General features: G+C 38.5%; 1 protein-coding gene across 1 annotated transcript in view; it reads left to right on the top strand.

Annotated features, from left to right (window-relative positions):
• Nucleotides 1-12,398, top strand: part of ADAMTSL1 (ADAMTS like 1) — a 389,822-nt gene that overhangs the window by 192,559 nt on the left and 184,865 nt on the right. Inside the window, exons 11-13 of the mRNA XM_064290455.1 lie at nucleotides 3,207-3,411; nucleotides 4,658-4,805; nucleotides 7,641-7,725. Coding sequence (XP_064146525.1) covers nucleotides 3,207-3,411; nucleotides 4,658-4,805; nucleotides 7,641-7,725 — 438 coding nt within the window. The remainder of the gene's footprint in view (nucleotides 1-3,206; nucleotides 3,412-4,657; nucleotides 4,806-7,640; nucleotides 7,726-12,398) is intronic.

Here is a 12,398-nt window from a genome sequence, read left to right as displayed (position 1 = left end):
TATCTAAAGATTATTTTGACAGAACCAAGAGGTCATTTGATTTCAATTTCTCTAACTGTAAAATAGGTAACCCTAGCACACATGTAGGAGCCCTGGTGGCTCAGTGGTTAAGCCATAGGCTGCTGATCAAATGGTCAGGGATTAAAATCCACTAGCCACTCCATAGGAGTAAGATGTGGCAGCCTGCTTCCGGAAAGAATACAGCCTTGGAAGCCCTGTGGGGCAGTTCTACTCTCTCTGTCCTATAGGGTTGGTATGCGTTGGAATCAGCTTGATGGCCTTGAGTCAGGACACGTGTATCTACTGTGTGAAGATGACATATTTCAAAGTAAAGACAAAGTTAGGTGTCAGAGGTGATCAGCATGAAGCTTTTGTTTTTCCTGTAATGGCAGGTAATAGACTTCTTTCATATCTATGATCTCTTCTGTTTATATTTCTCCGGCATGGCTAATGCCTGTCTTAGGTACAACTTGATTTCTTATGTATTGGGATTTCCCTCAAAATGCCTAAAGCCTAGTATTCTCTGTGGTATATTGAAATATATCTCCTTGGTGTTGGTTAGCACCATTTCCCTATGTTCACATTTGGCATGTCCATGCACAATGGGGAAGGACAATTACCAAATACACAAGACTGTGTTTCTTACCTTTTGTACTTCTGTTATTGAGCTAGTTCTAAGTTAGATATGCTGCTTTACTGACAAGGTCTTAGTAAGTGGAAGTTATTTCTACAAGTATGTTTTCATTCATAACAAAAACCAAGGCTCAAAAATGGTTCTCAAATGCCAGCTACCTGCTGATCAAGGCAGAAAGTTTCATTTAATAAGTTACTTCAATGCATTTATGACCACAAGTATAGATTCAAAACTCAGTAAGTTTTTAAGGCTGTTCTTTCCTGCTTTCAGTCTTTGCTGAAGCACATATCTGGACATAAGAGTATAGTCTGATGAAGTCTCTTAATTCATAATTAATATATATAATTTTTCCATATCCTTCTTAATTTTGAAAATATCTTGAACTCAAATTTAAGTAAACATTCATGTGTTTAATAAAATTAAAAGCCAAAGGAGTTAAGCTCTGCGATATGTGAATTCATGTGTCAGTCCAGGAGAAGGTTCTTGGATGTGCCCTTTCTATTCCAAGCACTTACCTGGTCACTGTGTTCAGATGTCCTAACTGATGCCCCCTATCATCCAGCTATTGTCATCCTTTCCTTAAAGCTCCTGCACATGTTTTGTTTTAAAATCCCACATAATACTGTTATTACACAAGGATTCACATGACAATTTTTCACATAATAGAACTGCGGTGATATGCTGGAACTATACTATAAATTCTTAGAATAATTTTAGCACCATTTTGTCTCTGTGATTACTGAGAAGGAACAGGAAGGATACTTATTACTGTTTGTGAAATTATCCTATGGGTCAGGCCCAAGTGTTGAGACAGAAATGAACCACTCTCTTCAGAAAGGTCAAGTTTAGGGATATTAGAGTACCAACTAGACTATGTGATCTTCCCACGACCTCCTATTATGCTAAAAGATTAAATGTGCGTTTTAAAACCATCCTTCCATTTTACTGTCAGATCAAATCCAATTTGAATATGGACTGACTTATTCAGCCCAATTTCCGTGTGAATCAGGCCTGTTATCTGTCTACATCCAGAGAGAAGTCCTGCAGATACTTTGTATGGAGACAAACAGAAATTGGTTTACCCTTTTGAAAGAGAAATTCTCTATAGAATTGCTTCATTCCCTTGACAAGGATCAGAAAGTTTCCCGAGGGCTAGACAGAGGACCTCAGTTTCCCCACAGTAGCACGTTCTTATGTGTCTCCTGGGGAGATATGCATAGGAAAACTTTATATTTGGCAGCAGGTTTAAACTGTTGGCAGTAGAAATAACAATTGTTGCCTAGACTTGAACAGTTCAAAGGAAAACCCTCTGTAACTGGGAAACACGCATTTTTCAGCCTCATGCAGAAGAGAAATCAAGCTCATATATACATGAAGTCCTACTTATAAAATAAAGTCTCCATGCTGTACCTGTGCAACAGAGTAGAACCGCCCCATAGGGTTTCCAAGGCTGAAATCTTTACGGAAGCAGACTGCCACATCTTTCTCCTGAAGAGTTGCTGGTGGATTTGAACCACCAACCTTTCGGGTAATAGCCTAGTGCTTAACCACTGCATGACCAAGGCTCCTTTCAAACTATTCAAGTAAATCAGCATGGTAACATTTTGTTTCTCCCTCACTGAAATTACATCTCTCATAATTCTAAGAGAAATCTTAAATCCTCATCAGGAAGCAGAGTATGTGTGAGAAAGAAAACTCGGCATCATTTGGCTCCCACATTTCTGTGTTTAGAAATTCTGTATTCTCTAAGGCTACAGAGAGAGAGAGAGAAGAATTGGGCTAACATATCCCTCTGCCCCTGGTCCCAGATGAAAGCTCTGAAAAATCAATGGGACCCTCTTAAATGTTACTGACAGTAACCTTATTTAACTGTATCTTTAGATTCAGACGTTATCAGCCTTCGGCAAAAACCAAACCTCTTCACAATTCCAGGAGTTCTTTATTGGGAAAAGTCTTAGTATCCCTCAAGAGCTAGAGAATAAATAGATAATGCCTATATTAACACTTGTGTTCCCCAAACTAAGGATGGGACTGTTTGAACATCAAAATCATTCCGAATCCACGTAGTCCCAAAGGTGATGGCTACAGAAGCAAGAAAAAAGGAGTATCTTGTTTCTCATGTAAAAAGTACTCAAACGTTATATAACAAAGTATTACACTGAAAATTAAAAGTACAGCCCAGGTACAATTTTAGTCTTGCCATAGATATGTGGTGATGTATAGTTTCAAAATAAATAAATGAAAGTATTGAAACTATAGGAAGAAGGAACCACTAGCCCTCTTTTTAAGTAGATTACAGACCATACAGATATTCTTGGGGACCTCCCTCAAAAAATTAATTTCGACATTTGTGTAGAGCTTCATGGTTTACAGAGCACTTTTGCCAGTGTTGGCTCCTTTTCTCTCTTACTCATCGGATTTCAGGGACTCGATGGCTTCTGGTTCTCTGGACCATGGCCTCTCAGAACCTGATTGTCCCAATAAGGCACTGGGAACGGGGTTGGTCTGAAGGTCGCTGAGGAGGTTTGGCAATGTGCATGTCTGCCCTGATGACTCCGCCTTGCTTCTGTAGGTGGGAGGCCACCCCGTGGACCGCGTGCTCCTCCTCGTGTGGGGGGGGCATCCAGAGCCGGGCAGTTTCCTGTGTGGAGGAGGACATCCAGGGGCATGTCACTTCAGTGGAAGAGTGGAAATGCATGTACACCCCTAAGATGCCCATCGTGCAGCCCTGCAACATTTTTGACTGCCCTAAATGGCTGGCACAGGAGTGGTCTCCGGTAACTGTGCCTTCTTTCTTTGTTGGCTAGGAGAGTAAGTCCACTCTTCCCTCTGTCATCACAGCCCCATCGGGTACCCTGTGCAGAGTCCCCACTTGTCTTCTGGAGGTGTCTGGAAACCTACCAGCTTAGCTCCTGGAATAGGAACAGTGCCACAAATCTCACATGACTGAAACTAGTGATCAAAAAAATCGTTCCTTAAGTTCCTTCAGGAGGCCTCTATCACTCCCCAGATAATGTTCCCTCAAATGGCAAGGGGAAGCCAATACCTTTCAAGAATAATTGAGGCCCAGTGACTGATCCTGAAGCTGTGAGTGTTGCTGTAATGATAGAGCTCAGTAGACCAAAAGCTTGGTTTCATTTTTTTGTTTCTTATGCCCTGTCTACATCCAAAACAGGTCTGGGTGGAAAGAAATAAAACTATGTATGTTGTTCATTGAAAAAAAAAAAATGAATGAATTGAAAATAGCACAGTAATTAAAACAAAAAAAAAAATTACCAATTAGGGAAGCTGCTGCAATTAAACATAAAATGTGATTCTGGGTTTCCTGGCTGCTAATGCAAAAAAGGAAATGGAAAAGGAGATAGATGAGGAAATGCAACCGTTGTGCCAACAGCCACAGAGATGACGAAATATTCTTCACAGAGCCAAGTGGCTTCCTGGCAGTTGTGACGTTTCTCTATGACTGGATTTGCCACCAGGCGTATAAAATTACTGGAAGTGCTGGCTGCTTCTGGCCATCGAATCAGTTCTTTAAAACGTAGTTTTTTTGTTTTTTAATTTCAGTATAATCAGTTGGATCAACTATGCTGCTATATAAATTAATTACGATGAGAGTCAAAAGAATTTTAGAATCTATGTGCGGGCTATCGTTTCTCATATTTTGGATGTAACAAGTATTAGCAAAGTGACTAAAGAAAAATGCGGTGCTAATAAGCAAAATTGGAGAGACACTTGTTTTCTCCTTTTCAGTGCTTGGTTTGAGACTTTGCACACAGTAGGTACTTAAGGATTGCTAGTTGACTAATCCAAATCTAAGAAATAGAAAGCGATTGAATTTTCAGCCAGCCCCACCCCCAAATAGCCAACCAGAACAAAGATCCCATGACTGGTAAGAAGTGGTACAAATCTGTCAGAGTCCTCTTATAAAAGCCAGGCCATGTATGAAAAGTCTTAGCTTGGAAATAAAGAGAAGTAAACAAGGCTTTGCCTATGAGTCTCCTCTCTCTTGCGTTCTCTTTCCAGTGCACGGTGACATGTGGCCAGGGCCTCAGGTACCGTGTGGTCCTCTGCATTGACCATCGAGGAATGCACACAGGAGGCTGTAGCCCGAAAACAAAGCCCCACATAAAAGAGGAATGCATCATACCCACTCCCTGCTATAAACCCAAAGGTAACTGGGCATGAGCTCCCTTGTGGGTCTCATAATTGCTTGCGCATATTCAGGTTTTAAATTCCTTGGAATATATTTATTCCAAGCGTTCTCAGTAAATATTCTTTGTGACTTAAACTCTGCTAAATGGACTTAATTCTTTTTGTAAAATCTGTCGTATAGTTTTGGTAGCAAATATTTAAGCACTGCCGACAGAAATCCGTTTGTTTATATAATTCTCTCCCTAGTCATAAAGTTGTTTGAAGACTATTGCTGAAAAAGAACCAGATAGATCTGCTTGAAAGGAGGCCAAATGTTACAGAAATATGTGTGATTTACTGTCCGCATTTCTTGCTGTTAAAAACATCTCAGTGAATCTAAGTGTATCTGGGCTTTGCTAAGCCTGAAGTACAGTGAGAAGCCACATACTTCAGACTGATAAAACCAAAAACTGTTGCTTTTTATATTCAAGATGAAAATGTTAGTACGAGACTAAATTCTGGAATCACCGTTTGAAATGAAATGTAAATCAGAATGTAATACACATTATAAATTTTTTTAAGGTAATAAAGTTTTACTTAGTGATCAAGATTAATTGTAATTATTTCTGTCCTAGACTGTGTCAGTGAAATAGGTAAACCCAAAGTCACAAACCATTCAGAAATAAAAAGTTCTTTATTACAAACCTCCTCCTACTTTTAATATTAAGTATAGTTTCCACCTTTTTCTTAATGTATTTGTTTTAAACCATTCAAATTCATCCTGAAAACGAGCTACGGTATAGCTCACTATTGTGCTATAGGTTTTCCTTGGAGGGAGTAAATGACGTCATGAAGTCCAAATTAATGATATGAAAGCAACATACACAGGCAGCCCCTGGGTTATAAACGTCCCATGTATGTACAACCTGTAGTTGTGAACCAACCCCCACAAAGCCTATTATATTAAAAATTCAAGTACATACAATTGTTCGTAATAACAAATAGGTTCTACTTTGCGGTGCAACAAAACGTTATTACTACATTATTATGTTAAAGATGTTTTAGTGTACCTGGAAGTGTTTCTTTAATGTTTTTTATGCATAGAAAGGTACATTATATACTATATACTGAGATAAACATTTAACTAACTGACATTAGACATAGACCGTACCTAACTCTTCTGCTTTACGTACAAATTTGACTTATAGATTTGGGGACGGCACTCATTCATAATCCAGGGACTGCCACTGTGTGTGTGTGTGTGTGTGTGTGTGTGTGTGTATAATGAAATCCTAATTAATTTTACTAAGTGTAGCTCTTTCTCAGCCTCAGTTTCTTCATCTGTAAAGTAGTAACTACCTCCGAGATTACATGTGGATTAAGTTAGATATAATGCAGATTAGGTGCTTAGCCCAGTGCCTGACATATAGCAAGTGCTCCACAAATGTTACCTTTTAGCTCTTGACTATAATTAAAAAAAAATAATAATTAGCATCCTTAAATATAGTAGGATTGGCCTTTAGCACAGCTGACAGGATTCACTGCAAATCTGCAGTGAAGTATTGAAAGCCTACTATTAATGCCAAATTGAATGCTCCATTATTGAAAGACAGATAGCTAGCTCATGCCATCAGAAATGGCTTCATTTGCTGAGTCATTTAGTTGGGAGAGGTGAAGTAGTTGTAAAATTATGTGTGTATAGGTACCGTGTTGCTGTGTTTAAAATGTTAACAAACCCTTTTGGCTTTGGCAGTCGTACATTTCTCCTTGGCTTTGTTTTCTGACTATAAACAATTGCTGTACATGGAGGACAAGTAGTGATTCCTCTGACTTAAAATAGCCAATTATTTATTAGTTCTGCCTTTACCAAGCCACTTCAGAGAACAAAAAGCAGTTTGTGGTTAACTATCAAGGATAAAATCTGGATTTTCACAACTAAGTAGTGAGATCTGGCTCTCTAAACATCATTAAAATGCCATATAATTCTATGGTGTATGCATATACAGACATATTTCTTTCATCTTTGCAATTATATGTTATAAAATGTGATAGAGCTTCACTGGCTTATACTAGAAAGGCAAATATGCCTATAAATGACCCTAATAAATATGTCAGAATGGGAATCTTGGCAGTGACTTCTATAGGAGCAGTTGTAACCTCCCTATTTCTTTTGCTCCTCCACACATTTTTTCCAGGAAGTAGTTAGGAAGCTTGTTCTGAACTGTTTGGCAACAGCTAGATAAATAGGTGAAACCAGTGAAATTATGGGATTGGGACCCTAAATTGCTCATATTCCAATTGTCCGTGAGCCAAGTTGGGGTGGTATTGTATGAGTCAGGTATCTAAAGCCATGTTCTGTGAACTTTAGAGTGGCAGCGTTGTGTTGGGTATTGAAAAATATAGCAGAGATCACACTAGCCAAAACATAAAAGAAAAACAAGTTAGAATTTATTAAAGTATCGCAATATAATTTTTTGCACTTGGTGTTTGTTTTAAAAAGTTGTCCTACTTTTCATTAGGGATCAGTGGAAAGATAACCTGGATGACTTATTCTATCCATATTGGGCTGATGCCCTAGTGTTACAGCCTTCATAATAAAAAGGCCTTCCCTTGCTTTTCAACATGTTAAAGGGGGCATGCCACATAGAAACTGGTATTAAATACTTTTCAAATCTTTTTTTTTTCTTGCTATTCCCATCGGGCAGAAATTTACCTAAACAAACTTATTAGTATTTGCGCTGAAGAACATACTAACTTCTAGGTACAGTGAAAAACTAAGAACTGGTGGGGAGGAAAAAAAAGGGGGGGGGAGAGAATTCCCCTGAAATTCCAAATTGGTTCTAACCTCTTCTTTTTATGTGGGTCTGTTTCTCAGAGAAACTACCTGTAGAGGCCAAGCTCCCATGGTACAAACAAGCTCAAGAGCTGGAAGAAGGAGCTGTTGTGTCAGAAGAGCCCTCGTAAGTTATAAAACCACAATTTGTTTTTCTTTTGAGCTGATTGGTTTAAAACCCACTGACCCACGGCCGTCGAGTCGATTCCAACTCATAGCGACCCCGTAGAACAGAGAAAAACTGCCCCATAGAGTTTCCAAGGAGAGCCTGGTGGATTCGAACTGCCGACCTCTTGGTTAACAGCCGTAGCACTTAAGCACTACACCACCAGGGTTTCTGATTGGTTTAAAGTATCTCACTGGTTTAAAGTATCTCACTGGTTGTGCCATTTCATGGGTTATGAACTAGGCGTAAGCTTCTTACTATGAACTAACACATGTTAGTTTAGGAACTTACATTTGAACTAAGTGTCATCATGTCACTGATAAATTAGAGCTTTGTCAGTTTTCACCATGTTTCCCAAAACTTACGATTGGTCTCTAAGTACTTTGCCTGAAATGAGAAAACTAAGGTATAATGTTTTACTTCTTCTCTAAACTCTGACTCTTGTCTTTTCTGTTGCCAAGTTGGAAAGGCCAGGACTCCATCTGTGGTGTGACAGAGATATGATATGAAAATCTGGGCAGCTTTTCACTCTCTTTATCTCCCAATTTTGCAATAGTGCCACTCACAAAAATTCAAGAGCAAGAAAAATACATCTGCAGGAAAAGGGAAGTTTATTAGCTTTTCTTGCTGAGATGGAGACCCAGGTCTTTGCTCCACTTACTCATGGTTCCATAGCTGATATATTTTGTCAAGACCATGAAGTTTCTAAGACCATTAACCACAGATTTGCCAGATGCATCAGCAGAAGAAACAAGGAAGAAAGACAAAGGTTGATTGGTTGATTGATAGATGATTGATAAGTGTATATTGATTCTACTAGAAAATACTGATAGGCATACCTGCTGCATCATTTTACAAATAAGGGAAATGCCTTATTGATAAATTTCATGACCAAAATGATTTCTCAGGTTGAAGATTTCCTGGAGTCAATCATTTAATATAAGTACTAGGCTCTGAGCTATACATTGTTACCCACACTCTGGGAGATCATACTATAGTATGTAGGATACGAAATGGTTTCCAAATTCAACCTATAGTTTAAATTTTACTGAGATATAAATTAATATTGCAATCTAGATACACAAATGCAATGAGAGATTTCTGACTCATCCTGTTTATATCTAAATCTGATATGGTTTCCCAGAACACAAATCATGTTTCTGATTTGTACGCTAAACAAGAGATTGGAAAAGAAATCCAAAACACAGATTTGTACAATGACTAAAGGTCATTTGTAAAGAAATGGTATTCAGTCACTTGGTTCCGCAGAACAATCAGTCATACATTTGGTAACACATTTTTTACTTAAAAGGACAATACCAAAAACAGACAAACAAATCCATTGCTATTCGAGCCAATTTGATTCATAGTGACCTTATGGGACAGAGTAGAACTGCCTCCATAGGGTTTCCAGAGATCAGCTGATGGGTTCGAACTGCCAACCTTTTGATTAGCAGCTGAGCTCTTAACCACAGCACTGCGAGGGCTACAAAAGGACAATAAGCAAAACAAATTATTTCTGTACTATAAAGTTATCCCAGCAGCCTTTCCTGCTTCTTAGAAAAAGCAACTAAGCATTGCAGAACTTTGGAGGAAAGGCAGTGGTTAAAGATCACAGTGCAACCTTTAAGTGAACATAAGAAGGCGTGAAACTTTTTGTCTGTCTCTTGCCAGTACCTCGTTTGAGAGGCCTTCATGCTGCTGGAAAGGAAGTAAGCAGTTCAGTTTAGAGGAGCATTAACTCTTTAATCCACTATGGTTCTGTTTAAGACACAGAAAAATGCCTAGTAATTGAAGTTGGTTGCTCCTTATATGGATCCTTGGGATAAATATGTTTAAATCTAGATATGTATTATTTTACCTAAATAAACCCTGTTCTCCTTGTACACTATATTTCAGCATTTCATCTAAAGCATAATCGATATATAATATTGCATTATGACTGATGTTAATATAACAAAGTTGGAAATGAATCAATATATCTTAAAACCCATTGCCATCAAGTTGATTCCAAGTCATAGCAACCCTATAGGACAGAGTAGAACTGCCCCATAGTGTTTCCAAGGAGCAGCTGGTGGATTCAAACTGCTGGCCTTTTGGTTGGCAGCTGAGCTCTTAACCACTATGCTACCAGGGCTCCCAAAACATATCTATAATTAAACATCTCACCATTATTAGATAACTCTCAAACGAAAGCTGTAAGTGGAGTTTAATGCTTCACAGAAGCCTTACGTAGACTGTGGTCAACCATATTTTGTAGTGAATGTTTTCCACTGAAGGCCTGATTAAGATGCATTATATTTAACTTTAATCTTAATGAAATCCCTGAAGTAGTTAAACACATAGTTTTCACCGTTGAACACCTAGCCATATACCAGACTATTAAATTTTACTCGTAGTGGAAGGGAATTGCCATCTTGGCATGATTGATCTGAATTGAAGTAGATGGTAATTGGAGCACAGGTACAGGGCACAGGAAATGTATGCTATTAGGCTCAGAACAATAATTAATTTTATACCAAAATAAGTTAAATGACAGCTATAGAATAATGTAATGAAAGGTGTATGGTTTCCACATTTTAATACATTTACATGTTTAGTCTGCTGAACTGTAGGAAAGGTCCTGTCTTTTTTTTTTTTTATTATTGATTTTGAATTTAAAAAACATAATTTTGCATAGTCTTAATATTTTCTTTTTTTAAAACCATATAGAGTGGTTTCTAAATGTAGCAACCTATAATTACTCTCCAAAGTATTATGAAAAAATGATATACTGTCAGCAAGTAATTTCTTCCCCCAACAAAAAGACTCAGTTGCTTAGATTGAATGGTAATGTTTAGAAGCTGTGACTGTCACTTCTACACTGCTGCAGTGAAGCAGGAACAGTGGTCCAGACCTCTGATCTCTTCTTGCTTTGGCTCGAGCTAGCCTTGAAAAATGATTTAGTGAAGCAGCAAATATCATTTTTTCCCCATACATAAAATGAAAATATTATCAACAGCTTGTCTAATTGAATAACATAGGAAAACCATTAACTTAAAGTCTTTAGCATGAGGAGATATCCTTACTGAATGTTAGATTCTTTTGATAACCCCAAAATATAAGAAAAAGATTGGTTAGCACTTGGCCAAAAATATTTGGAAAGCAACTACTCAAGGATATGTTTAGAAGAAAACTATGATCAAAGACGAAAAACTGAACTGCCAAGACACAACTAAAACTTTATAGAACATAAGAACATACCAACATTGTTGTTCAGCTAAGCTAAACATGACGCAGAGGATACAAATACAGCTATCAGTCTCATTGAATATCTGAAATAAGGATGCAGACTGGGTCTCATGGGGTAATGTACTTAAATACTGAGATTCTTCATATAAAGCTGTAGTTTCAATTCAGAAATACTTTGAGACATTGATTATTTTTCCTCAGCAAGAGACTGGTTTATTGATAATGTATTTGATTAATATGCTGCAAAAACAGAAATATTGTTATGAATACATTTTCTTGATATGGAAAAATTAGCTCTTGACCCACTTCTGAGTGTTGTAGCCCTTGAGCTGATTTTTCACTGGTGGCCACGATTTGCCTTGATCCAAGCACGTGTTTTTGTCAGGTTTTCCTGAAAAGAGGCAGCAAGGACCATTAAGCAAGGTAGTTTTGTCTCTCTTCATTGAGCAGGAAGGAGCCCTGGTGGCGCAACAGTTAAGCATTTGGCTGCTAACTGAAAGGTTGGCAGTTCAAACACACCTAGTGGCTCCATGGGAAAAGAACCTGATGATCTGCTCCCATAAACATATAGCCAAGAAAACCCAATGGGGCAGTGCTACTCTGTCACATGGAGTCACTATAAGTCACAATCGACTACACAGCACCTAGCAACAACAGCATGAACAGGAAATGCTAACAAGATGCAACCCCAACCCAAGACTAAGCAACATGGGGTTTTAGCCAATGATGCTGATCAAGCACAGAAAATCTTATGAACTCAATGAAGTGAACATGCTTCCGAGAATGTCAGCTGAGGAATTAGTGGGAATCCGTGCTGCCCAGTTAACACAGAAGGGATGATGGTTAGTTGGTAAGATTGTGAGGAAGTCCCGTTTTTCCAAAGGTAATATCATTGCATCCTAGCGTTGGAAACTACCAACACCAGTTGCCGTTCAGTTGATTGAGACTCATGGCAACTCCTATGTGACTCAGAGCAGAATTGTCCTCCATAGAGTTTTCAATGGCTGATTTTTCGGAAGTAGATCTCTAGGCCTCTCTTCAAGGCACCTCTGGGTGAAGTTGAACTTCCAACCTTTTGGTCAGCAGCCAAGCTCATTAACTATTTGCACCACTCAGGGACTCCAAGCACCGGAAAAGGGGGATGGAAAGTTACTGATGGAATTCTTTTCTGCTGTGATTCAAGTGGTACTTTTTGCATTTGCCTCTAGCTGATGCGAGTGTTTTTAGGTTTTGTCATTGTTACGTACCACTGAGTTGGTTCTGACTCAGCGACCCTGTGTACAACAGTAGGACATACCATTTAAGTGCCAGATTGAGCCCATCTGATTGCTTCTACTGAAAAATACTTTGAAATAACGTTTCCAGGTATTTTTAAGACCTCAAAGTTTTCCTTTTATTTGCTG

Source organism: Loxodonta africana, chromosome 9, assembly GCF_030014295.1.
Source record: "Loxodonta africana isolate mLoxAfr1 chromosome 9, mLoxAfr1.hap2, whole genome shotgun sequence".
In the NCBI taxonomy this organism is placed as follows: Eukaryota; Metazoa; Chordata; class Mammalia; order Proboscidea; family Elephantidae; genus Loxodonta; species Loxodonta africana.
Note: the sequence above shows the minus strand (reverse complement) of the source record. Positions and strands in the feature narration are given on the sequence as shown.